The following is a 24,933-nucleotide window of genomic DNA, read 5'->3' on the forward strand; positions in this document are numbered from 1 at the left end:
ATTTATAACATGTATGGAAGTAAAATGTGTACCTGGATAGGATAGTGTTTGGGCGGGGAAATGGGAGGACAGGAGGCAGAGTTCTTACAGCCTAAGTGAAGTGGCAAAGTCACTGGAACGTGGACTGTGAGGAGGTAAAGATGTATCTGTAAGGAGTAAGGAAATGAAAACAGCACGACAGTGGCAGGTGATAACAAGGAAAAGAAATCATACAAAATTCTCGACAAATCCAGAAGAAGGCGGAGAAGGAGGAGAAGGAAGGCGCATGGCGAGACGGTGGGTCCGAAGCAGCCGGGTCAGTCGTCACCTTACCTGGAAATGACGGGAGCGCCCGACTACAAGGCAGAGGCCGTGCGCTGGCTCAGAAACAGCAGGGCCCGGTTATGTGCCGCCAGCAACAAGCCGGTGGTGAGTAAAGACAAGTTAAAATCGGGGTGGGAAAGTTACCCCACATGAGCGCTAAAGAAGGCAGGGTGCTGTGTTCATACTGGACAAAGCAGATTTCCAAATAAAGAATGTTGCCAGGGATCGAGAGGGTTGTTTCAAAAAGGGTAAACTTTCGGCAAAAGCTGTGCCGGGACCACGTCCTGGTTGGGGATGAAGGACAGCCTGACACGTGGGATGTGGATAGCTGGACATCTTGGATTCCCGGACCCCCTGATCTGGGCCGGCAGAAGTGCTTCCTCTCCTCGAAGATGTACAGGGACCATGCCCTCTTCAGACCTCAGAGACGCCCTTAGGGTCGGTCTCCACTTCCCACCCCAGAGCCTGTGGCTCGAATGGAAACCGTAGCTTAACCCATCCCAACACATGTTGTGGGCATGGAAAGGGGGGCAAGCACTAAACCCCAAAAGAGCTGTAGTGGGTTACAGTGTTCTTCAGAAGAAACGTCCAGGAGGGGCTGCGCTACTAGGGTGTGACGCACCTGTCCCTGCCGGCGGGCCACGCGGGTCCAGGAACCACGGGGCAAGAGCATACGTGGCTCCACCCCCCACACACACTCCGCCCAGTGAGCCACTGGGAGCTTGGGCTCTCTGTCCCCGCAGCTCCGGGGTCAGTCCCACAGGATGAGAGTCTCTGCCAGGGACACAGCTACAGTCCCACTGAGCTGAAGGCCATGGCTGCTCCCGGGGCCCCCAGATTGAGGAGACTGTTAGCAGAGGCTATAGAGTGTGGACCCACGTTAGCAGAAAAATCAGTGAGACGGCTGCCTACCGCCACACGGAAGATGGAAAATGTACTTAATGAACCGGTTCTGGGCGAGATTTCCAGGAAAACGGTGAGAAGGCCTGCCACGTGTTGAATCGTGTCACCTGCAAAACCAAACAAACAAAACAACGACCAAAAGAAAACACAGCTCTGTCGAAGTCCTAGCCCCCAGTATTTCGGGATGTGACCCATCTGGAAACAAAGTCATTACAGATGTAATTGGTTAAGAGGAGGTCATAACTGGAGTACGGGGGAGCTTTAATTCAACAGGACCGGTGTCTTTACAAGGAGACGAACCACACACACGAGACAAAAGACCATCATGAGAAGCAGAGGGAGATTAGCCGAGGGACACCAAGGACCGCCAGCACCACGAGAAGCTGGAAGAGGGGCCTGGAACAGATTCTCACTCAGCGACTCTGGCAGGAACCAGTCCTGCCTTCACCTGGATTTCAGACTTCTGGTCTCCAGGAGCATGAGAAAATATGGTGCTGTTATTTTAATCCACCCGGCAGTCGTAGGAAACCAGTGCAGTGCCAGCTGGCTTATTTTCACAATGAATGATATCACGAGCGATGAATGAGCTGGAGAGGGAACTGTTTAGTTTTCATGAAGAATTTAGAGAAAATATTTCCTACTTAGGACTTGCTGGATTGAAAAGTAAAATATTTTTTCATTCCCAGTCTCTCCAGCTTGTAAAAGGTACTCAGAGTGAGAAATGGCCTCTGAGCAAAGATCAGATCCAGAGCACCACCACAGAAATGCGTTCTCAATGTACAGATGAAGGCCAAAGTGAAGCCCTAAGACCCCTGAGAGACGTAAAGCAGGATCTTGTAGACCCCGTCAGCTCGAGGAAAGGGCTTCTAAGGATCTCAAGGACACTGTCAACAGCACTCTGGGCTTCCGACTGGCTCAGTCAGAAGAGGTGTGACTCTTGATCTCTGGGCCATGATTGGAGCCCCATGTTGTGTGTAGAGATGACTTAAACAAACAAACAAACAAACAAACAAACAGACCCCAGCAACGCTCTGATTTGCAATCCAAGTACAATGAGGTCTGCCTAGAAAAGACGTCTTGATGTACATCTTGTTCAATGTACTGGGGTATAATTTGATATACAGAAAAGCTACATGGGGTTTTTAAAGGAATCATACTGTCTTGGACTAAAAGAGATAGAGATTGTTCAAAATGAAAAAGCACCTTTAGGGTTCAAAATTTCTGTGTGCAGATAGTAAGTCAGAACACGGGCCATTTCCTATGGAAAAGAAAGGGTGACTCAGGAGAGAGCCGAGAAGTGAGCGAGCAGAGTCAGGGGCCTCTGAGACCAACCAACCAGGAAGTTACTAGCGGAAAGCATAGATGGGTCCTGGTCAGGGAAGGCTTCCTCCTGGAGCAGATGTCTAGCAACGGGGGCTCAATTGCATTGCAGAATTTCTACTGACCATAATTGCTACATACTTCCCACCCCTCCCGTTTTTTAAATAAGCTTTGTGCTTCAGGGGCGCCTGGGGGGCTCAGTCAGTTAAGTGTCCAACTTCGGCTCAGGTCGTGATCTCGCGGTTCGTGGGTTCGAGCCCCGCATCGGGCTCTGTGCTGGCAGCTCCGAGCCTGGAGCTGCTTCGGATTCTGTGTCTCCCTCTCTCTCTCTCTGCCCCTCCATCACTCGTGCTCTCTCTCTCTCTCTCAAAAATGAATAAACATTAAAATTTTTAAATATGTTGGGATGAGCACTGGGTGTTGTATGGAAACCAATTTGACAATAAATTATGTTTAATATAAAGAAATAGAAGTGTTTTGAAAAAAGATTTTAAATAAACTTTCTACTTCAGAATAAATTTAGATTTACAGAAAAGTTGCAAAGATAATACAGATACCTCCTGCACACTCTCCCCTCATCTTCCCCTAATGTTAGGATCTTACACTTCTGTGGTGCGTTTGTCACAAACCAAGAAGCCAACACTAGTATGTTACTATTGATGGAGCTCCAGGCTTTATTTGGAGTTTGCTGTGTTTTGTTTAAAATTTTTTTAACATTCATTTTTGAGAGACAGCGAGCAGGGGAGGGGCAGAGAGAGAGGGAGACCTAGAATCGGAAACAGGCTCTGGGTTCCGAGCTGTCAACACAGAGCCCGATGCGGGGCTTGAACCCACTAACTGCGAGATCAAGACCCGAACTGAAGTTGGCCGCTCAACCGCCTGAGCCACCCAGGCGCCCCTCCCCCTTTTTTATATGCTAACATTTTACTGGTTGCAGCAACCAATTCAAGGCACCACATTGCATTTAGTCTCCTTAGTCTCCTGTGGTCTGAGGATTTCTTGGTCTTTCCTTCCTTTTCATGACCTTGACTGACAGTGCGGTCACTTCTGTAGAATGTCCTTCACCTGAGGTTTGTGTGATGTTCTCCTGTAGTTAGCCTGGAGCTTAGGGTTTGGGGAGGAGATCACAGAGGTGATGTGGTCTTCTCCTGGTGTCAGAACAGAGAGTACACGATGTCAACATGACTTATCGCTGAAGATGTTAACCTTAATCGCTTGCTTAAGGCGGTGTCTGCCAGGTTTTTCTACTTGAAAGTTGTTGTTTTTCCTCTTCCATACTCTGTTCTTTGGGTGCAAGTGACTAAACCCAGCCCACACCCAAGGCTTCCCCCATATTTTCATAGAAGTGTCTATTGAAGATAGTCTGCCGGTCTCATTGATGTACATGGGGTGGGGGGAGGGGAGAGAACTTGTTTTTTTGTTTTTTTGGGGTTTTTTTTAGTTCACAGGTCTCTGCACTGAGCATCCACACAGCTGGGTTGAACCCACGGAAGGACACCTGGGAACCCTCATTTGCACCTGGACCTGACTTAGATGCGAGATCCCGGACTTGAGGACTGAACTGGGTGCCAAGGTGACATACTGGGGGGCCTTGGAGGGCGGTCTGTCATGGACTGCCTACAATCATGACCCCCATAAAGCTGGTTTTCATGTACTTGCTAGACCGCTTCCATACTGACTCTCTGGGCTTGGCCATCGGGATATTAGCACGAGTGATGCATGCAGAGGTATAATGGGGTTGTGGGGCACTGGGGCTAGTCCTCTTGCAACTCTCTCTCTTGGAAACCAGGAGCAAAACAGTCTGCTGAGTGATCAGGCACCACTTGGAAAGAGGCCCTGGAGGATGGGGGTCAACCTAGACACCTGGCCCCAGCCGAGCTGCAGCTGATGCAGCCATGAGCACCCCAGCTACACGCGGGGTCACCAGCCGGCTGGGCCCACCCAATCCGCAAGACAATGAGAAAGTATTTGCTGCTTTAAGCCCTTAAGTGTAGGGTGGTTGGTTATGTGGCAATAGAGAACTGAGGCCCTTGTTCTTTGCCCCTCGACTCCTGTCCTCACTTTCTGCCTGCCCAGCTCAGGCCCCATGGCCCAAAATGACAACCGCTCCCTTGACCCCACACTCCTACAATACTGTCCTTAGTAATCTCCAACCCTTGTTAGGCCAAGCTATCTGCCTATTCCTCCCCTGCATCCAAGCAGCAAAACTTTGCTGGAGAAAAACACAAAACCATACTCATCCTTTACTTACTTTATTTTTCATGTTTATTTATTTGAGAGAGAGAGGGAGGGTGCAAACAGGGGAGGGGCAGAGAGAGACGGAGACACAGAATCCGAAGCAGGCTCCAGGCTCAGAGCTGTCAGCAGAGAGCCCAACGCGGGGCTTGAACCCACAAACTGCGAGATCGTGACCTGAGCTGAAGTCAGGCACCCCCAGGTGCCCCAAGTTTTTCTCTTTTGCATAGAGTTCTACATAGGCCATCCAGAGTTGGCAGGACAGTTGCACAGTCTTCAAGTTCCACAATTCTATCTTGTTGCACTGCTATCCTCAACACATGCGTTCCACCTCATGGTCTAAGTTGGTTGCTTGAGCTCCAGTCATTGTGGGTGCATTCCAGGCCATAAGAAAAAAGGAAATGGCAAAGATACCAAACCCCTCCCTTTAAGGACACAGTTGGAAATTATACATACTGATTCTTATATTGCATCGGCCAGGAATTAGTCTCAAGACCACATATATCTATCTGCAATGGAGAGTAGGAAATGCAGTCTTTATTCTGTGGGACCGTATGCCTAGTGCAGGATGGGCAAGGAGAGCCTGCTTACAATTGCCATGTTTTCCCAATCCTCTCATCTTCTGCCCAGCCAAGAAATTTGTTCCTGCATGATACCTTTACACTTCCTGTCCCCTTCCCCAGAGCTCCACATGACCCCCGCCTGCTTGTATCAGCTCAAGTGCTGCATCCTTGGAAAGGTCTTCCCTGACACCCTCCCCCCGCCCACCCCCCGGCTAGAGGACACCACCCCACCTCCAGCCACTTCAGCAGTATAGAAGTTAGCTCCTCAATATATGTGCCTCTTATGATCGTCAGCTCCAGGAGGGAGGGAACTTTGCCTTCCTAGATGAAACTGAGTCCGCAACCTGAAGGCTGAGAGATCTGAGCAGCCTCCCAGAGCCCAAGGGACTGGCATGCCCTTCTAACCCATCCAAAACTTACAGGCAGCCTGGGCACCCCAGGTCTGGCTCAGTCACATGGCACTCACCCAGTCAGCCTAGCCCCATGGCCTACACTTGTCACCTTCCTGCGTAACATTGTCCCCCAACCTGTCCCAACCCCATCACTGCTGAGCTCTGTCTACCCTCTCCAGTCTGTCCCCCTGGTAAAAGCAGGGCACTCTGTCTGTCTGTAGGCAGACAGCTTAGACCCTCTTCAGAGGGGCAAGAGGACTCTGCATTTGTGCCATGAATAACAATTGCTCCCTGGGGCTGCCTAAAGCAATTCCAGCAGTCCCTGGACCCTGCTGGGGACAGGCAGGGATGCTGGTGCCCCACTGGGTTTGGCCAGTTTGAGGATCAGGAGTTGGTCAGTGAGTGGCTCTGAGCCATGGTTCCAGGGAGGGCCAGCTTCATAGCATGTGTGACCTGGGCAGTCACACAGGGCCCCAATCCCAGCCCATACTGGGTTTTGTTGTTGTTGTTTTGTTTGTTTTAATTAAGCAAACTCTACCCCCAATGTGGGGCTTGAACTCACAACCCAGAGAACCTGAGTCACATGCTCTACTGACTAGCCAGCCAGGCTCCCCCATACTGGGTTTGATACTCTAGCGTCTCCTTCTGGAAATTCTTAATAATTATTTTTAAAGCTTATTTATTTATTTTGAGAGAGAGAGAGAGAGAGAGAGAGAGAGAACAAGAAAAGAGGCAGACAGACGGAGAGAGAGAACCCCAAACAGGCTCAGCACTGCCAGCACAGAGCCCAACGCAGGGCTCAATCCCATGAACTGTGAGATCATGATCTGAGCTGAAAATCAAGAGTCGGATGCTTAACCAACTGAGCCACCAGGCGCCACAGTAACTTTTTAACAAGGGGCTCCGCATTTTCAGTTTACATAAGGCCTGAAGGTTCTGGTTCCAGTGACACTCACTGACACGATGCCCAAAGACTCGGGTCACCAGCATGGCGCTGAGGGGACATGCTGACCAAGAGAGCCACGCGGACAGCACCAGCTGCCACTTCTGCTGGGTCCCCGATGGCCTACTGCCCTCTCTGCGCCCGCAGCAGCTCCCAGTGCCCAGGACATGGGAACACCCACTGGATTAGGGCATATGGGACTGGTATTCCAGCAGGTGTGGGGGGCAAGCTCCAGGGACACACAGGCCTGCCCTGCATGGCAGGCTTGAGCTCTGGTCTAGGGCTCCACAGCTTACTCCCTAGGAGCACTGAAGCAGCAACTCTGGGGGCTGTCTGCCAAGCTGTACCCTGGGCACAAGGCTGGACCTGTAGCTGTACTCCATCCCACTGCTGACGGGACCAGGCACCGAGTCAGGCTGACCAGTCAAATTCTGACCCCTGCACGCTGCTCACTGTTCTGCACTCCCGAGCCCGGACAGGACCAGGTGAGTGTTGCTGCTCAAGGGAGGCCGTGGGTCCCACACCTGTCCAGTGAGGACTCCAAATTCCTGGCGGTGCTGCTGTTCATTACTCACCCTCCTCCTCCGGTTACCCTCAACCAGCTCAAAACTCCGAGGTTTGCTCCCTGAGGCCCCCTAGCTGTGCCTCCCGCCCCCACCCCCCCCCCACCCCCCCCCAGGAAACACTTGCCTGGAAGCAAGAGGTGGCTTTATTGAGGGGAAGACTAAGGTCCAGTGAAGGTGGGAAATCACAGGGAAAGGGAGACTGTACGCCTGAGGGGCAGGGGCAGCGCTGGGGCACCTGCCTTCAGAATCACACGTCCAGGTCAGACTGCAAGGTCTGTTGGCCATAAGTGCCGGTCTTGCGCTGCACGATGCCGGGGCTGAAGGTGGCCCCCAGCGGCCAGTGACGGACCACGTGCCTGTACGACTTGGCCAGGCAGTCAAAGTAATTGATGTTGAGTTTCCGGGCAATGTGACGGCCCAAGTATTCCATTTGCTGTGGGAATGGGTGGCGGTGAGCTCTCACCTGGACCGAGAGGACCTGTCACCTCTCCACCAGCTGCCAGCACTAAAGTCTGGGCCAAGGACCACGTGGTATTCACACTCTGCCTGGGAAATGGCCCCATCTGAAGACCCTAAGCAGTGGCAGGCCTCCTGTGGAACCAAGGAGGGAAGGGGCCCCAGGGTGGACTGGGGCAAGACCCACCTCGTAGCGCTCCGACAGCTGCACCAGCACCAGCGGCTCCAGCTTGTGGCCGCATAGAACCAACTGGAAGAAGCACCTTCCATAAGCTGGAGAGGGGCAAGGGGCTCAGCCAGAGGCTCTAGGGGATAGCAGCTCTGGTGGGGAGAGAGCTGGGGGGGGGGGGGTGAGGGAGGGGAGAAGGGGCGTGCGTGTGTGTGTGTGTGTGTGTGTGTGTGTGGCTCTGAGGACCGTGGCGGGGGCGGGGGACAGTGGGCTGTCTAGCCAGCCCCGCCACACTCCCGGAGCTGTTTCCCTTGCACACCCTTCCCCGCGCCCACCGTCCGTGGCCGCGCCGGGCTTCACCGTCGGAGCTGAGCGCCAGGCGCACGTAGACTAGGTGCATGGGGCCCTGGCACACGGTGCGGCCCTGGACGGAGAAGTGGTACGTGCCACGCGTGTGGTTCAGCACCAGGCGGCGCCGCGGCAAAGACGAAATCATGAGCCACAGGCCGACGACCACGCCGCACGCGGGGAAGCCCCAAGTCTCCTGCTTCTGCACCTGCGGCAGCCACAGGGACCTGAGCAGCCCGGGGTTTCGGGGGCGGGGCACCGCGAGGTGAGTCCAGCCCCCCGGGAGGAAGGCCGTGGGGGGCGGGCCCAGGAGTTCAGACCTGGCTCACGAAGCCGAAGCTGACGAGGAGGAGGCAGACGACGAAGAGCAGTGTCCCCTTCCACAGCGTGTCCAGGTAGTACTCAAGCACGAAGACTGGGGGCGGCGCGGTGGCGGTGCGTGAAGACAGCCGGTCCCCGCTGGCAGCCGGCCCCGAGCGAGCTGCATCGCCGCCAGCCCAGGGCTCGGCCCCGCCCCCGCCCCTTCCGACTCCAGGCCCCGCCCCCATGCAGATCCCGGGTCCAGGCCCGCCCCCTCCGCCGCCAACCCCGCCCGGGATTTTACGCCACCAGGTTCAGACGTTAGGCCCCCGGCTCCCGCACCCGCCCTGCTCGGGTTCCGGGTCCGCGCGCACCATTGGGCTGCTGTTGGATGAACGGGTAGAAGCTGTTGTTCTTAAGGCGCTTGGCCAGGTGGCGCTCGGTGCAGAACAGTCCTAGGGCCCAGAGCTGGAAGCGCTTGCCGCCGGAGGTGGTGGGCAGGCCGCCAACCCGGCCCTTGGGGGTCTGGGGGAGGCACAGAGGGTCAGCTGGGCTGCTAGGAGGTTGGCACCGCCCAGAGGCTCACAGTCGCACTTCTACCTGGGAGAAGAAAGGCTCCAGGGCTGCGGTCCAGGAAGGAGCGGCTTTCAGACAAAGAGAAGAGGAGAGAGACACCAGGTGGTGGTGTAGGCTGGTGTAGGCTGGGCGAAGCCCGGGTTCTAGAAGTTCTGCACAGCGCGTTCTAGAAGGGGCTGTTCTGTTGACTGTCCCTTCTGCCGGGAGTCCTCGAGCCCCACCCTGAAGTGAGCGTGCTCTTCCCCGCCAGTCCCCACACCACCAGCGGCCCCCTGAGCAGCCCGGTTCACAATCCTCACCTGAAGGGAAGGTGGCTGGATGTCCCAGGCCTAAGCTGCAGAGATATCTGCAGGCAGGCGCCCCACACTGAACCCCGTGGCTGAGTAGGGCCTCCCCCTTTCCACTGCCACTTCTGCCCAGGCAGAGCTTCAAGCACAACCACAGGCACAAACCTATCTCAGTGTCCCTGAGAACAGGATACACACACCCAGTCCAAGACTCAAGCCCAGCAGTGAGTCAGCAAGGCACGAGCACACGCAGCCTCAGGAGCCCTGGCAGACCACCCCTCCCCCATGGCACAAGCTCTCCCCCAGCCCTAGCCCTGAATGGTTCCTCAGGCACAGTACCTGTCCTCTCAACCACACCCCAAGGATCACACAGAGTTCCTAAAAATGTTTTATTGTAACAAAACGTTCAAACATCGCAACTGGAAAAGGGTGGAGGGCGCCGCAGGCTGCCCGAGGGTCTGAGGTCTGGAACTGCCTAGCTGGAAGAAGGGGGGCTGGTGAGCAGCTGCTCCAGGCACCATTGGACTTCCTCCTGGCCTCGGTAGGCCCGCTTCAGGCCCCGGGGAAGGCAGCGGCAGGACTCCAGGTTGAGGTACAGCAGGCCTGGGCAGCTGCTGATCACAGAGCTGTGGGGCAGGGCAGGCCATGGGGAGTTGAGCCACTGGCTCCAAAAGACCCAGGCCCTGGCAGGGCTAGGCCCGGGTAAGGAGCCCTCTCTGCCCATGCCACAACTGGCTTTGCCACCCCCAGCCACTGAGGCCCAAGCCCAGTACCCCCTTGGCATCCCTAAGGTCAATCCTGAGCAGGGGCTTGGTCCGTATGTGCTCCCCTTTTGGATCCCTGAAGCTTGCAAACCAGGCTTGTCAGGGAGGCAAGCTGTACTGATTGCAAGGACCGAGGGAGGGGAGGCTGACCTGACTGTGCTCGGTGTGACCCGGGTGCCCCTGAGGTTGAGCGAGCACAAGGCTGGGTGTGAGGCCCCAGGCGTGACTGAGAAGGCGGCCAAGGCCTGCTCCAGGTCCTTCTCGCTGAAGCCCTGGCCACTCAGGTCCAGTTCCCGCAGAGCGTGGCACCATTTCTGGGTCAACAGATGGCTGCCCTCTTTGGCTAGAGTCAGCCGGTCTGACGTGCCATAAAGACCCAGGTGAAGCTGCTCCAGGTCTGGAGGTGAAGAGCAGGCATGAGCTGTGGGGTGGGCAAGGGTACCCACACCCCTCCTGCCCAGAGAAAGCTGACCTTGACATGGCAGATCATGCAGGCCACCAGGTGTGATGCGGGCACAGCCGCGAAGATCCAGCAGGCGCAGGTTAGGGGAATCGTGGAGCAGGCGGCCCAGGGCTTCGTTGCTTACAAAGTTGCAGCTGGAGCCGGCGAGGCAGAGCTCCTCAAGACTCGGGAAGCCTGGGCCAGGAGTCACCACTCGCCCGGAAGGCTTGGGCAGCCACATCAAGTTCAGTAGCCGCAGCACCTGGAGCAAGGCCTAGGCTGCAGGTGGGGAGGGAGAGTGGCAGGTGGGAGAAGAGGGGTGTCAGGTACCTGCAGCTGGGGGCAGCCTTTCTGCAGGGCCTCGACAGGCAGCTGGAGAGGAGTGCTGTTGCGGTTGATGCCAGTGCTCACCTCCAGGACCCGGAGCTGGGGGCAGCAGCCGCCCTACAGAGGTGGAAGAGAACACAGGGTCAGTGGCCTGGCTGACCTGGCGCAGCGTCTGGTTCCGCTCCTACCTGTCACCAACCTACCAGCAGCGCACCCAAGATGGCTGTCGTCTGGGAGCTGTAAGTCAGCCACAGCTTGCACATTCGGGGCCCTGCCTCCTCCAAGAAGCTCACCACGGCTGTAGACTCCACCTGGGAACCCAGCACACGGGTACCTGTCACCTCGGCCCAGGCTTCTTCAGGGCCCCTGGGGACATAGGGCTCACCATGGAGTGCTGTATATCCAGGCTGTGGAGCTGGGGGCAGGCTTTGGCTAGCATGACCAACGTATCAGGGGTCACACCGTGGCAATCAGAAAGCTTGAGGAAGGTGAGCCGAGGACAGGACTCGCTAACCAGCTGGGGAAGACAGAGCACCGGCAGAGATTGGGGGGAAGGCAAGCTGTGGTCCACAAAGGAAAGAAACCAGTGGCTGACATCAAACCCTCTTTGGTGACTCAACTATGATCTCCTTCCTGCCCATGCCAGGCCAACATGGGTGCTCCCACTTCTAACACCTCTCTACTGAAACAACAGGAAATGAGAACCGGACAGGCCTCCCCACGGGGCAACATTGGGCTCCATGTGCCTGCCCCACTCCCTGGAAGTACTGGGCAACCCCAAAGTGTCATGACTGGTGCGCAGGGCAGTCCAGAGCTCTCACCTTCAACACAGGGTGTACCTGGGACTTCCAGTGGATGAGGGTCAGCCTCTGGAGCTGTGAAAACCTGGGCCGACAGCAGAGGCAGAGCTGCGTAGTATTCCCACGGTGCCCCTCTGTTGGCGTCCTCCCCACCCATCACTTCGGTATATGGAAACACGAAGGGGCTTGGGGCTTTGTACAAGCCACAGAGATGAAATGAGGGCATAAAAGAAAAGAGGGAGCGTCTCACCGATTGGGCATAAGCCATTCCAGAGAAGCGAGAAGCTTCTTCTCCGCCTTGGCTCCGCTCTTGGCGAGGCGGCCAGCCAACGGGGGCGACAGGGTCACGGTGTGCCAGAGCGCAGGCTGGGAGGCAGCTTCGTGCCAGCGGCGGCACACGCGTGCAGCCCTGGGAGAAAATCTCTGCTGAGGGGCTGGGCCTTTCCGTAGCCGCCGCTGTGGGGTTTTCTAAGAGGAGTAACCTGTCCCATTTTATTCTCACAACGCTGCAGACACCTCAGCACAAAGACAGGCCCTCGGTGCTCTAACTGGACCTCGTGAGAGACTGTGCTCTCTCGTCTGCGTGTGTGAACGCTCAGATGGCTTCGCCCTCGGCCCCCGCCTCAGCCACCCGCTCGGTGGCCAAGAGGTCAGCCTGAGCCATGCTGCTGCGCTCGATGGGCCTGGGGTACCTGCCGAGGAAGGGCATGGGCCCATCGGACGCCACCAGCAGCCCGAAAATCTGCAGCAGGATTTCCAGGGGGATGCGGTCGCCCCAGCCTGGGTCGGGCCCCTGCTGCGGCTCCGAAACCGGAGCAGGTCTGGGCCTAGCCTTGACCGCCGCGGCGCGGGACGCTGGGGGCACTGGCCGCTGAGTGCGGCGGGCTGCACGCCTCTGCACGCGAGTGCGGGCAGGCCCAGGGCCGGGCAGCACCAGGAGCATGCTGTCCGACTGCAGCAGATGGTAACCGGAGCCGCTCGGCGCCAGCCGGTCCCACCACCAGTCCTCCGCCGAGCGAGCCCGCACCCCGACCGGCCGTGCGCTCCGTACGCTGCGCGGGGGCCGCCGCCGAGCTCGCCGCGCCACCCCGGGAGCCATAGCTACCGGTCAAACTCCCGGACCGCCCCAGGGGAGCGGACGGGGCGGGGCCTGTGGCGGAACAGGCGAGGCCGCCGGGCGGAGGCGCAGCGTGCCCGCGTAAAGGCGGGGCCTGAGCCCCGGACCAATCCCCTCCGCGTCGGCTCAGCACTGACTTCCGGGGCGGGGCTTCCGGCGACAGGCCATGCCGGGGGCTGGCCCCCGCCGCTTCCTTGTCCCTCGCCCGGTGGATTGGAGTTTTCGCTCCGTCCGGGCAGCGTTTCCCAGTCCCACCGGCTCTGGGTCGAGGCTGCGATCCTGGGCCGGAGGCAGCGCCCTCGTAGCGTGGCGAGACGACTGGCTGTCGGGTCGGGGAGCGCGCAGGTGCTGGATCAGGAGGCGCACGCACCCCTGCGCACGGGCCGGCTCCTCGCAGCCCACCTGATGCAGAGAGGGGCGGCGCCGGGCCCGCCCCTCCCCGCCGCGCGGGTCTTGACTCCTGCGGTACTGGGTCTCGCTGAAGCCTCGGTTTCCCATTTGGGCGCAGAAGCCGCGGAGGTGTGCGCGGCGCCTGATGGGTGTCTCTGTCCCGGAGTCGTGTCCGTTTTGGAGTGAGGGTGGTGGTGGTGGTCTGGGCTACTCAGACCCGCAGATCGGGTCTTTCTTTCCCCATCTTCCTCTGGGGCCGTTGGCGCTTTGGACAGGCTTTCTGCTTCTCTGCTCGCACACCTAGCGCACACCTAGCCGTGCTATTTGGTATGTTTGGCCCGTCTCATCCTCAGCCCCCACCCCCGGGCACCTTCCCGTTTTCCTGGTCTAGGCGGTCTGGTCCTCTTCAGAGTTCAGTTCTGCGTTTCTGGTCTGTGATCCCGAATACGGGTCTACTAACTTTCAAGGTAGAAGAAGTCATGAGGTCCCAGAAGAACTGAAGCGTTGTGTTTGTTTTGTTTTTTGTTTTTTGTTTGGACCTAGGTGGGGAAAGAGGAGCAGGCTGTGACCCTGTCCTGTTCGGAAGGACCCAGCCTCGGGCTGAATGGCAGCACCCCCGCTGGGCCGTCTGGTATTGACCCACCTGCTGGTGGCCCTCTTTGGCATGGGTTCTTGGGCTGCCATCAACGGGATCTGGGTGGAGCTGCCTGTGGTGGTAAAAGACCTTCCTGAGGGTGAGTGGGAGTGTGCAGGGAAGTGGGGGGACATGTGCCAGGTGAGGTGGATGGCAGCTGCTCTTTGTCCCTGAGCATCTAGCCCCTGACGTGATCTCCCTTCCCTGCAGGTTGGAGCCTCCCATCCTATCTCTCTGTGCTTGTAGCGCTGGGGAACCTGGGTCTGCTGGTGGTGACCCTGTGGAGACGGCTGGCCCCTGGCAAGAGCGAGCAGGCCCCCATCCAGGTGGTGCAGGCACTGAGCGTGGTGGGCACAGCCCTGCTGGCCCCACTGTGGCACCACGTGGCCCCAGTGGCAGGGCAGCTCCACTCTGTGGCCTTCCTAACACTGGCCTTGGTGCTGGCACTGGCCTGCTGTGCCTCGAACGTCACTTTCTTGCCCTTCTTGAGCCACCTCCCACCTCCCTTCTTGCGCTCTTTCTTCCTGGGTCAGGGCCTCAGTGCCCTGCTGCCCTGCGTGCTGGCCTTAGTGCAGGGTGTAGGCCACCTTGAATGTCTGCCGGCTCCCAACAGTGGCACCCTCTGGCTCCCCCACGACTTCCCGGAGCGTTTTCCTGCCAGCACCTTTTTCTGGATGCTGACCGCCCTTCTGGTCACTTCAGCTGCCGCCTTCCAGGGTCTTCTGCTGCTGTTGCCGTCGCCACCGTCTGTACCCACGGCAGGTCCAGAGTCTGACCTGCAGGTGAGAGCCCCCAGAGTGGAGGAGGAGGAGGAAGAGGAGGAGGAAGAGGCCTTGCCACTTCGGGAGTCACCGAGCCAAGCAACAGGCGCCACTGCTAGCCCAGACCCTGAGGCCCACAGGCTGCTCCCCGTGCACAGAGCCTGCCTGCTGGGCCTGCTGGCCGTCACCAACGCACTGACCAATGGCGTGCTGCCTGCCGTGCAGAGTTTTTCCTGCTTGCCCTATGGGCGCCTGGCCTACCACTTGGCAGTGGTGCTGGGCAGTGCTGCCAACCCCCTCGCCTGCTTCCTGGCCATGGGCGTCCTGTGCAGGTACACGTGGATGCCCAGGCCGCTTAGGGTGGAGTTGAAGGATGGGGGCTGGGTCGTGGTGCAGCCAGCCCTGAGTTTCTGCTCCACCCCTGCAGGTCTCTGGCAGGGCTGGGAGGTCTCTCCGTGCTGGGCATGCTCTTTGGGGCCTATCTGATGGCGCTGGCAATCCTGAGTCCTTGCCCACCCCTGGTGGGCACCTCCGCAGGAGTGGTCCTCGTGGTAAGTACGCTGGGACACTGAAGCAGAGAGGGTGGCAGTGGGGAGGGGGTTTGCCTCAGAGCAGCGAGCATCTCATGCTCAGCCTGCTGCCGTGTCCACCCTCCCAGGTGCTGTCTTGGGTGCTGTGTTTGGGCGTGTTCTCATACGTGAAGGTGGCCGCCAGCTCCCTGCTGCATGGTGGTGGCCGGCCGGCGTTGCTGGCAGCTGGTGTGGCCATCCAGGTAGGCTCCCTGCTCGGTGCTGTCGCCATGTTCCCTCCCACCAGCATCTATCACGTGTTCCGCAGCGGGAAGGACTGTGTGGACCAGTGTGGTCCCTAAGCCTGAGCAGATGGGGACCTGACTTCGGGCTGGGATGCCACAACGCCCAAGCGCCCATGACCCAAGAGCGAGGCCCTCTTCACACATGGGCACGCTCACGGACACCTGTACACTCCACAGCAGACACTGGCCAGAGTGGGGACCACAGAACAGGCCCAGAGCCAGGGCCCAGCTAGAGCTCCGGACTTGGCCCAGGCCTGGAGCCTGTGTGGGATTTGCACAATAAATCGTTTCGTGGGTCAGAGTAGTGAACTTGTGTAGCACCTTTCTCTGTGCAGACAGACCTCCACGGAGCTGGGGTGACTTGGACTGTCCATCGGGGCCGCGTCACCCCTGGCTGGTTGCTCTCCTAGATCCTGGGGTTGCGCCCTCTGAGCCCCAGACTCTTGCCCCCCTCCTTCCATTGCTCTTTGGAATTTCCTCAGAGAACAGGCTGTGGTGGTCAGAGGCAGTGTGGCACCCACCCAACGTCAGTTCATCCAGGATCTGCAGCTGCGTGGAGAGGCCTCTTCCCAGCAGGGCCACTGTTCAGCAAGCATGTCTGGGCTGTGTGCTGTGCTGGGCCAGCTGGGTGCGAGGGTCGGGCAGAATGGGCTGTCTTTCTGTGACCTAGCAATCGTAGTGTCTGTTCCCTTGCGGGAGCATCCTGCCAGGGGCTTCTCGCCAGGTGCAGGCACAGAGGGGCTCAGTGAGTGGGGCTTAGAAGAGACTGGGGTGTGAGGCTTCAGCCAATCTTGGGATCCTTCTGGTCAGAAGCATCGCTCCTCTTCCTGAGCCGCAAGCCTTTAGTTTCTAGCTTCTTGTGTGATCAAACCTGTAAACATTCCAAACTCTTTATTCAGACAGACAGGCAGCAGCTACCTTTTTTCTGGGCTTCTGGTAAATGGCCCCTGCCCCTGAGCAGCCTACATCTGCCGCAGTGCTGGGACAATGGTCTGGGTCTGTGCTTGCCTCACGTCCACAGGGAGCAGAGCCGTAGCCCTTACCGCAGCCTGTGGCGGGCTGCGTCGATCTCCTGCACAGAGGGCTGCAGGGAAGCCAGGCAAGAGGGCTGCAAGGGTTCAGGAGAGGAGGCTGCAGTGAACAAGGGCCGGGGCTTCTGGCCCCTCCTCTTGGCTGCCTAGGCCAGCAGGAAGCAAGAGACCCATGGGGGACACAGGCTCCACAGGGGAGGCAGGACGCCTGAGCTGTGATCCGGCGTGACTGGTGTGGAACTGAGATCCCATTCTCCCAGACAAGGGGTCTCATTTCTGCAGCAGGGAGCCCATAGCTGCAAGGACCTCACCTGATGACTGTGGGGGCTGGGAATAGCGGCTTCTGCTCCTGCTGACCCAGCCCCTTCCCATGATTGTTCTGGTTTCCGCATGCCCCTTCTAAACTTCAGAAGCTGCCTGTCCTTGACTTGGCCTGCATGTGGGCTTTTGAAGGCTCCTTATTCTCCCCCCCCCCCCCCCCGCCCTTAACAGGACCAGCTGAGCAGGAAGGAGGGAAGGACCCCCAGGCCTAACCACTGGAGCCTCTGGTCTGGGGTCACATCAAGTATTGGGTGGAGTCAGGCTCCCAAGTAGCTCAGACACAGCTCAGTGCTGAGGACGGGAGGCCACCTGCCAGGCCTTAGCCTCCTGGGATGCTGATGGCCTAGAAAAAAGGCAGGGGCAGGGGGTTTCATGTGGCTGTTTGCCTTTGGGAGTGGGGGCTGGCAGGTGGGGTGCGAGCTGCATAAGTGCCTTTGGTGGTTGTCAGTGGAGAGATTCTGAGGGAGGAGGATGAGGGCATGGGGGGTGGGGGTGGCAGGGGCGGGTAGCCACGCGCCTCGGCACAGCCTCTGCCCTCAGACCCATTAGCACTCTCCCCGGCCCACCTTGGGACTGAGGCTTGTGGAGCTGCCTCCCAGTTCCGTCCTGCCCTCTCTTCCATCAGGAGATGATCAAAGGTATTTGCAAGAGCCTCCCGTCTGCCCACGTGTGCCTTTGTACTAGCTGTACCAGGCCAGAGGGCGACAAAGGAGGAAGGCTGTGTGGGACATGCACGGTCTCCTGGAGAGAGGGGCAGGTGGCCCTGAGCCTGAGGCCAGGGCTGGAGGTAGACAATTTGAGGAAGCCACTGCCCTTAGAAGCCTCAAGGGCCTTCCTGTTAGCGCCTCGTGGGAAGTAACTAGGGGAGGGAGATGCCGAAGAACCAAGTTCTCGAGAGCTGCCACGGCACACTCTCCCTACTTGAAGCTGGTCGCCAGGGTGCCCACACCTCCAGCTGGACAGCAGGTAGCCAGCCACTCAGGCTCACAGCCCTGCCCAAAGGCTTTCTCAAACTCAGGGCTGGGGGAATTTGAAGGAGACCCAGAGGGGAGGCAGTGGCTGAGGCAGGACCTTTGGTGCCTGGCTGTCCCCAGAGGGCACTCCCTGGGCAGGAGCGAGGCCTGAGCCTCAGGGCCACTGTTGCCTGTGCCACCACCGGCAGCAGGCTCCTTGGTTCCTCAGAACCTGCCCCGTGCAGCCCCCTCTCCCAGGCGTGTGGCCACTGCACCTGAGACAGAGCTCGGGAGTGTCCGGATAGGCCTCACCTGGCTTTGGTGGGATGAGGAAAGGTAGAGCCTTCGCTGTCCTCAGTCCTGCGGGGTCCCTAGGGAGGTGTGGGCTCCGATGCGGTTGGAGGCGTGGCGACTCCCGGAAAATAAGATGCTTGCATTCTCATTCTCCTCTGCTCAGGGCCCCCGCTGCCTGACTGTGGTCTACCTCCACAGGAGGGGCTTCCTCTCCTCCGTGGGATTCAAAAGGACCTCCTAGCTTTTGTGGCACCAGAAACTGGGAATGTGGGAGCATCTGGGTCTCCAGAATCAGCTGTTCTGGTCACGTCCACCCTGTCTCAGGGAAGCTAACTGCCTGAGGCCACAGGCCACTTGGGTGTCCCCTGCTCCAAGCACTGGCCTTGTTCTCTCCCCTGCACCTTCCAGGGGGTTCTGATGGGGCGTTAATCACAGGACCACCTGCCTCCACCCTGTGGTTGGGTGGGTGGCCCAGATGATCCAATCCGGGTGCACGCCTCCTGCCCGTTGTCACCGTACTGAGGGACGTTGCCTCTGTGGAGCAGATCAGGGTCTACCGTGACGTCTCCCCTAGTGTGTCCGTCATGCCAAGAGCTATGAAAAGCTACCCAGACTATTCAGGGAGCACGCCTGGGAATGAAGGCAGCCCAGAGGCAAGCAGGGGGAGAGGTGGAGAGAGGCAGAACCCAGACATGCTGGGATCGCCTGGATCCAGTCACACCTGAGGCCAGACCCTTGGACTTCCAAGTTATGTGGGCCCACAATTTCTTGCTTGTTTAAGCAAGGGAGAGTGGGTTGCTGTCTGTCACAGCTGAGGGCGTGGTGGAGGGCGTCCCTTCCCTGAGACACTCAGGGAGCTCAGACCTTTGGACACCCAGCAGTGGTCCATCCTTCCTTGCCCCGGGGGAGAGTTCATTCTGGCGACTCTCCCCGTCCCACTGCCCGTGACCCTCCCTCTAGTAGGCCAGCCCAGCTCCTTGGCAGAGTGCTTCCCTGACCTGCTCCTGACAGCAAGGGAGAGTTCCCCAGGCACCTGAGCCTCTCAGAAGAACACCCAGAGCCCAGCCAGGCAGGTGGCAGGCAGGGACTTCTCAGCTCGACTACCCAGATAAGTTCCCCGGGCCCGCTCCCAGGGGAAGTGTTTTTTCTGTTTGCGGAAAGTATGAGCATTTTGACTCGGTGAAAAGCTACGAACGACTTGAAATTTATACCCCTTTGCAAGGGCGGTGAGAAAACTAAGCTAGTTCCCAGAGCAGATTGGAAGAGATTTCCTGCCCGGCGCCTCCTGGCACCCCCTGAGCCTTCCCGAATGTTCTCTTTGAAAAGTCATTCTGTGGATGGCACCTGCTGAGAGTGTGGTGTGGCTGCAAAGGGCTGAGTGCACGCGAGTCTCTGGGGAGGCAGGCCTCCAGCCAGCCTCCAGAAGGCATGAGAACACAGGGCAGAGAAGAGAAGGTGTTGCAGACAAATGCAGAGGGAAAAAGAAAGCAGGTACTCAGAGAAGCTGGGGGTCTGGAAGCCTCCCCTGAAGAGCAGAGAGGGGGAGAAAGGTGCCTGTGGTCTGTGGTGAGGTGGGGGGACCCTTCAGGAGTGGGGCGAGCTGGTGGTGAGATGACTGTCGGGCTGGGAGCCCGGAGCCGGGCACCCCCGCCCGCTGAGCTCTCCTCAACATGGAGCGGGGGTGGGCTTCCCCTTGAGGGTCCGCTGTGCTGAATGAGGATGGCCCGCTCGGCTGGGTCACTCTCCCAAGCAGTGTGGTGGCACCTGGCCCCAGGACTCCTGACGTGAGGAACATCACATCACGCTTTATCTTTCTGACTGAAAGGTCACCGTCCCCCTCCCCTCCACCCACCGCGCCAGAGGTCAGCCAAGCTCAACCATCACTGGGCCTCCCCTTTCCCCGGGTGGGCTAGAAGCACAGGGGCTCTGGGCAGCGTGGGAGGCGGTCTGGCTTCCAGTCCGTGGGAGTTGCCGTCAGAGCTGCGCTAGAGCAAACTGGGGAGAATTGAGTGGGGGGATTCGAGGGCCAAGACCTTGAGGGATTGGGGCCTGAGGATGTGGCAGGTGGAGACTAGACTTGTCGCTGGGGTGACAAGAGATGAAACTTGGGGTTTGGGGAGGTGGTCTGGGACAGAGTGGAGCAGGGTTCGGGGAGGGGCTTGGAGTCTGGGAATCCTGGGGCCTGAAAATCAGGGGCATTTAGGGGATGGGGCCCGGGCTGTAAAAAGTTCAAAACTGAATGAGCAGGGGCGCCTGGGGGCTCCATTGGTTAAGCGTCCGACTTGATCTCAGCTCAGACTCGTGACACTTGATCTCAGGGTTGTGAGTTCAAGCCTTGCGTTGGGCTCCATGCTGGGTGTGAAGCCTACCTAAAAAAAAAAAAAAAAAAAGTCTAAATGAGCAGAGCAGATTACTGGTGTCTCTAAGAAAAGCTATGCTCTGTTTAAAGCACATCTTGCCAGGCTCTCGGATTTATGAGGTTGGTGCCTCTCAGTTGTCTTCAACCCAGTTTACAACTCTGTGGATAACTAGTAGCAATGGAAATAATTGTTTTCCATAGACTTGAAAATGAATTCTGTCGCTGTGGAAGTTCAAGTGACTTCTCTCCTCCAGCTGTGGAAAAAGTCGTTTCCTTTAACTCCAACATTTCTTTATTCTATATAGATTTGTGATTCTTTGATGTCTTTGAAGCAATTGTAACATTCCCGAATCCCGTTTTTAAAATGACTTAAGATCTTTAACAGGTGTTAATTTTATACGTGTATGAGTTAAGATTCTGCCTCTTTCTGGGGTGCCTGGGTGGCTGAGTTTGCTGAGTGTCTGACTTCAGCTCAGGTCGTGCGTGATCTCACAGTTTGTGAGTTCGAGCCCCACATAGGGCTTGCTGTCAGTGGAGAGTCTGCTTGGATCCTCTGTCCCCTTCTCTCTTTGCCCCTCCCCCACTCATTCTCTCCATCTCTCTCTCTCTCTCTCAAAAATAAGTAAAAACAGGGGCGCCTGGGTGGCTCAGTCGGTTAAGCGTCCGACTTCAGCTCAGGTCACGATCTCGCGGTCCGTGAGTTCGAGCCCCGCGTCGGGCTCTGGGCTGATGGCTCAGAGCCTGGAGCCTGCTTCTGATTCTGTGTCTCCCTCTCTCTCTGCCCCTCCCCCGTTCATGCTCTGTCTCTCTCTGTCTCAAAAATAAATAAACATTAAAAAAAAAATTAAAAAATAAGTAAAAACAGGAACACCTGGGTGGCTCAGATGGTTAAGCGTCTGACTTTGGCCTAGGTCAAGATCTCGCTGTTTCTGAGTTCGAGCCCTGCGTCGGGCTCTGTGCTGACAGCTCAGAACCTGGAGCCTATTTCAGATTCTCTCTCTCTCTCTCTCTCTCTCTTTCTCTCTCCCTCCCTCCCTCCCTCCCCCCCCCCCCCCCAACTCAGGCTCTGTCTCTCTCTCTCTCTCCCTCAAAAATAGATAGTAAAAAATGTTTAATAAATAATTAAAAACATTAAAAGAACTAAAAGAAAAAAGATTCTGCATTTTCCTGAATGTTATCCTGTAACGGTTTTGGAGGTCCTCCGCCAAGATGGCCAGCGAACCCCCTGACTGACCTGGGTGAGCTGTGTTTCCTGAGTTTATACCTCACAGGCTAAGCCCAGGCATGTCTGTTCTTGGTTTCTACAGAGGAGTCTGAAGTGGCAATACAATTGTGATTCTCTCTCTCTCTCTCTCTTTTTTTTTTTAATGTTTATTCTTGAAGGAGAGACAAAGTGTGAGCAGGGAAGGGGCAGAGAGTCAGGGAGACTCAGAATCTGAAGCAGGCTCCACGCTCTGAGCGGTCAGCACACAGCCCAATGTGGGGCTCGAACCCACGGATAGAGAGATCATGACCTGAGCTGAAATCAGATGCTTAACTGACTGAGCCACCCAGGCACCCCTAGAATTGTAATTTTCTTTATTTTTTTTAACGTTTATTCATTTTTTGAGAGACAGACAGAGTGTGAGTGGGGGGAGGGCAGAGAGAGAGGGAGACACAGAATCCAAGGCAGGCTCCAGACTCTGAGCTGTCAACACAGAGCTCAGTGAGGGTCTCAAATCCACAACCGTGAGATCATGACTCATGAACTGAAGTTGGACGCTGAACTGACTGAGCCACCCAGGTGCCCCTAGATTTGTGATTTTCTAAATGTAATTTTTCTAATTATAATTTTCCTCTCAAATTATAATTGGCCAGTGGCCAGTAAGTTATTCCTGATTGCTGACAGCAGTGGAGCAAGGGGGTTATTGGTTTCATGGTCTGACCATTTGGTGAGCTCTGTAAATGAACTAACGATTTATAGACATCTAGTGTCTATTGGATGGGACACGGTGGAGATTCTGGATTGTTAATTTTTTGTTTTTGACCATTAAGCTATTATCATTAAAGAGGCCGATAGCAGATTTGAGCTGGCAGAAGAAAAAAATCAGCAAACTTGAAGATAGATCAATTGACATTATCCAGCCTAGGGAAGAAAATGAAGAGAGAATGAAGAAAAATGAACAGAGCCTCAGAATCATATGGGATACCATCAAGTATACCAAACATACACATGATGGGAGTCCCAAAAGGAGAGGAGAGAAAGTAGCAGAAAAAATACTTAAAGAAACAATGGCTGAGGGGCACCTGGCGGGCTCAGTCAGTGGAACATGCGACTCCTGATCTCGGGGTCGTGGGTTTGAGCCCATGTTGGGTGTAGAGATTACTTAAAACTTAAAAAAAAAAAAAAGAGGGGTGCCTGGGTGGCTGAGCCAGTTGAGTTTCCGACTTATGATCTTGGCTCGGGCCATGACCCCAGGGTCGTGGGATCGAGCCCTGCATCGGGGTCCACACTGAATGTGGAGCCTGCTTGATAATCTCTCCCTCTCCCTCTGTCCCTCTGCCCTGTTCACATGCTCTCTCACTCTGAAATGACATTTAAAAAGAAAGAATGGCTGAAAACTTTACAAATTTAATGAAAATGTTAATATAACATATAAGAAACTCAACTCACTCCAAGTGGGATAAAAAAGGGGAGTCCACACCTGGAGACATTATAATCAAACTGCCGAAAGTCAAAGACTGACGATCTTAAAAACGGCAAGAGAGAAGGGATTCGCCATCTCCGAGGGATCTTCAGCAAGACTAACAACTTACTTCTCATCAAACATCATGGAGGTTGTAGGATGACCTCCTCAATGTGTCGAAAGAAAAATCTGTTGACAAAGAATTGTGTGTTCGGCAAAACTCTCCTTCAGATGTGAAGGAAAATTAAGACATCCCCAGAGAAATAAAAACTGAGAGGAAAAAAACCAATTTGTCATCAGCAGACCTCCCCCATATGAATACTAAAGGTGATCCTTCAGGCTGAAATGAAACGACACTAAACAGTAACTTAATTCCACATAAAAAAGAGCACTTGTTAGTAAAGATAACTACGTAAGTAAATACAAAATTCAGTATTCATGCATTTTTAACTTATTTGTCCTGACTTCAAATATAATTGCATAAAGCAATAATCATAAACCCACGTTGGTGGATTTATAACATAAACCTATAATTCATGTGACAATAACGGCAAAAAGAAAGGATGGAATGGAGATACATGGGAGTAAATATATGAGTGAAATTCTTATATATTATTGAAATTAGGTTGGTACTAATATGAACAAGATTTTCATAAATAAAAGTGTTTGATCCCCAGGGAAATCATTAAGAAAATAACAAAAATACATAGTAAAAGAAATAACAAGAAAAAATAGTACACTAGAAAATAGCACAAAAGAAGGCAATAATGGAGGAACAGAGGGACAAAAAGACATAGGGAAACACATTGCAAAATGCAAATGTAGATCTTAACCTAATCAGTCCGTACATTAAACGTCAACAGACTACACACAGAATGGATTTTTAATTTTTTTTTTAATTTTTTTTAACATGTATTTATTTTTGAGACAGAGAGAGACAGAGCATGAACGGGGGAGGGTCAGAGAGAGAGAGAGGGAGACACAGAATCGGAAACAGGCTCCAGGCTCTGAGCGGTCAGCACAGAGCCCGACACGGGGCTCGAACTCACGGACTGTGAGATCATGACCTGAGCCGAAGTCAGACGCTTAACCGACTGAGCCACCCAGGCGCCCCCAGAATGGATTTTTTAAATGACTTCACATTTTGCTGTCTACAAAAGGCATTTTACATTCAATTACAATTAGGTTAAAAGTTAAAGGATGGAAAAAGATATTCCATGTAAACAGTAACCAAAAGAGAGCTAGAGTTGCTATACTAAGTTTAAACAAAATAGCCTTCATTTTATTTATTTTTTAAGTTTTTAAATGTTTATTTATTTTCGAGAGACAGTGCACGAGCAGGGGAGGGGCAGAGAGACACAGAATCCGAAGCAGGCTCCAGGCTCCGAGCTGTCAGCACAGAGCCGGACGCGGGGCTTGAACTCACCACGAGATCATGACCCGAGCCGAAGTCATACACTTAACCGACTGAGTCACCAAAGCGCCCCCAAACAAAATAGACTAAAGCAAACATTGTTGCTAGAGCTAAAGAAGGACACTTTACAGTAATTAAAATGTCTGGGCGCCTGGGGGGCTCGGTCGGTTAAGCGTCCGACTCAGGTCACGATCTCGCGGTTCACGAGTTCGGGTCCCCATCAGGCTCTGTGCTGACAGCTGCTTTGGATTCCGTATCTCCCTCTCTGCCCTTCCCCTGCTCATGCTCTTTCTCTCTCTCTCAAAAATAAATAGTTTTTAAAAATTTTAGAAGCATTGAGATCATAGAGTACGTTCTCTGGCTACAAATTCCAATTTAAAAAATTAAAAATTAGAAATCAATAACAGAAGGAAAGCTGGAAAATCCACAAGTATGTAGAAATTAAACTACACTTCTGAATAACCAATGGGCCAAGGAAGAAATCA

The 24,933-nt window shown here is 55.5% G+C and overlaps 3 protein-coding genes across 6 annotated transcripts; 1 reads left to right on the forward strand and 2 right to left on the reverse strand.

Annotated features, from left to right (window-relative positions):
• Window positions 1-7,350: 7,350 nt before the first annotated feature.
• TMEM249 (transmembrane protein 249) lies at window positions 7,351-9,775 on the reverse strand. Its single transcript, XM_047841981.1, has 8 exons — window positions 9,761-9,775; window positions 9,374-9,572; window positions 9,099-9,142; window positions 8,873-9,023; window positions 8,519-8,613; window positions 8,211-8,406; window positions 7,869-7,954; window positions 7,351-7,658 (listed from the first exon to the last, which is right to left on the reverse strand). Exons 1-8 carry the CDS (start codon window positions 9,773-9,775, stop codon window positions 7,473-7,475), a joined length of 972 nt encoding a protein of 323 aa, XP_047697937.1. The 3' UTR covers window positions 7,351-7,472.
• On the reverse strand, window positions 9,737-12,925 carry FBXL6 (F-box and leucine rich repeat protein 6). 2 transcript variants are annotated; one of them, XM_047842673.1, is made up of 9 exons: window positions 12,387-12,925; window positions 11,945-12,103; window positions 11,716-11,779; window positions 11,280-11,411; window positions 11,098-11,205; window positions 10,898-11,011; window positions 10,598-10,829; window positions 10,276-10,522; window positions 9,737-9,987 (listed from the first exon to the last, which is right to left on the reverse strand). In XM_047842673.1, exons 1-9 carry the CDS (start codon window positions 12,791-12,793, stop codon window positions 9,837-9,839), a joined length of 1,614 nt encoding a protein of 537 aa, XP_047698629.1. In that variant the 5' UTR covers window positions 12,794-12,925; the 3' UTR covers window positions 9,737-9,836. The 2 variants fall into 2 exon arrangements, with proteins under 2 accessions (XP_047698629.1, XP_047698630.1); XM_047842674.1 differs by lacking the exon at window positions 11,280-11,411.
• Window positions 12,926-12,969: 44 nt separating this feature from the next.
• SLC52A2 (solute carrier family 52 member 2) lies at window positions 12,970-15,613 on the forward strand. Of its 3 annotated transcripts, none has more exons than XM_047842677.1 (5): window positions 12,970-13,330; window positions 13,745-13,935; window positions 14,538-14,928; window positions 15,024-15,147; window positions 15,255-15,613. In XM_047842677.1, exons 2-5 carry the CDS (start codon window positions 13,806-13,808, stop codon window positions 15,465-15,467), a joined length of 858 nt encoding a protein of 285 aa, XP_047698633.1. In that variant the 5' UTR covers window positions 12,970-13,330; window positions 13,745-13,805; the 3' UTR covers window positions 15,468-15,613. The 3 variants fall into 3 exon arrangements, with proteins under 3 accessions (XP_047698633.1, XP_047698631.1, XP_047698632.1); XM_047842675.1 differs by having other exon boundaries at window positions 12,973-13,330; window positions 14,046-14,928; XM_047842676.1 differs by having other exon boundaries at window positions 12,973-13,156; window positions 14,046-14,928.
• Window positions 15,614-24,933: the final 9,320 nt, after the last annotated feature.

Source organism: Prionailurus viverrinus, chromosome F2, assembly GCF_022837055.1.
Source record: "Prionailurus viverrinus isolate Anna chromosome F2, UM_Priviv_1.0, whole genome shotgun sequence".
Lineage (NCBI taxonomy): Eukaryota > Metazoa > Chordata > Mammalia > Carnivora > Felidae > Prionailurus > Prionailurus viverrinus.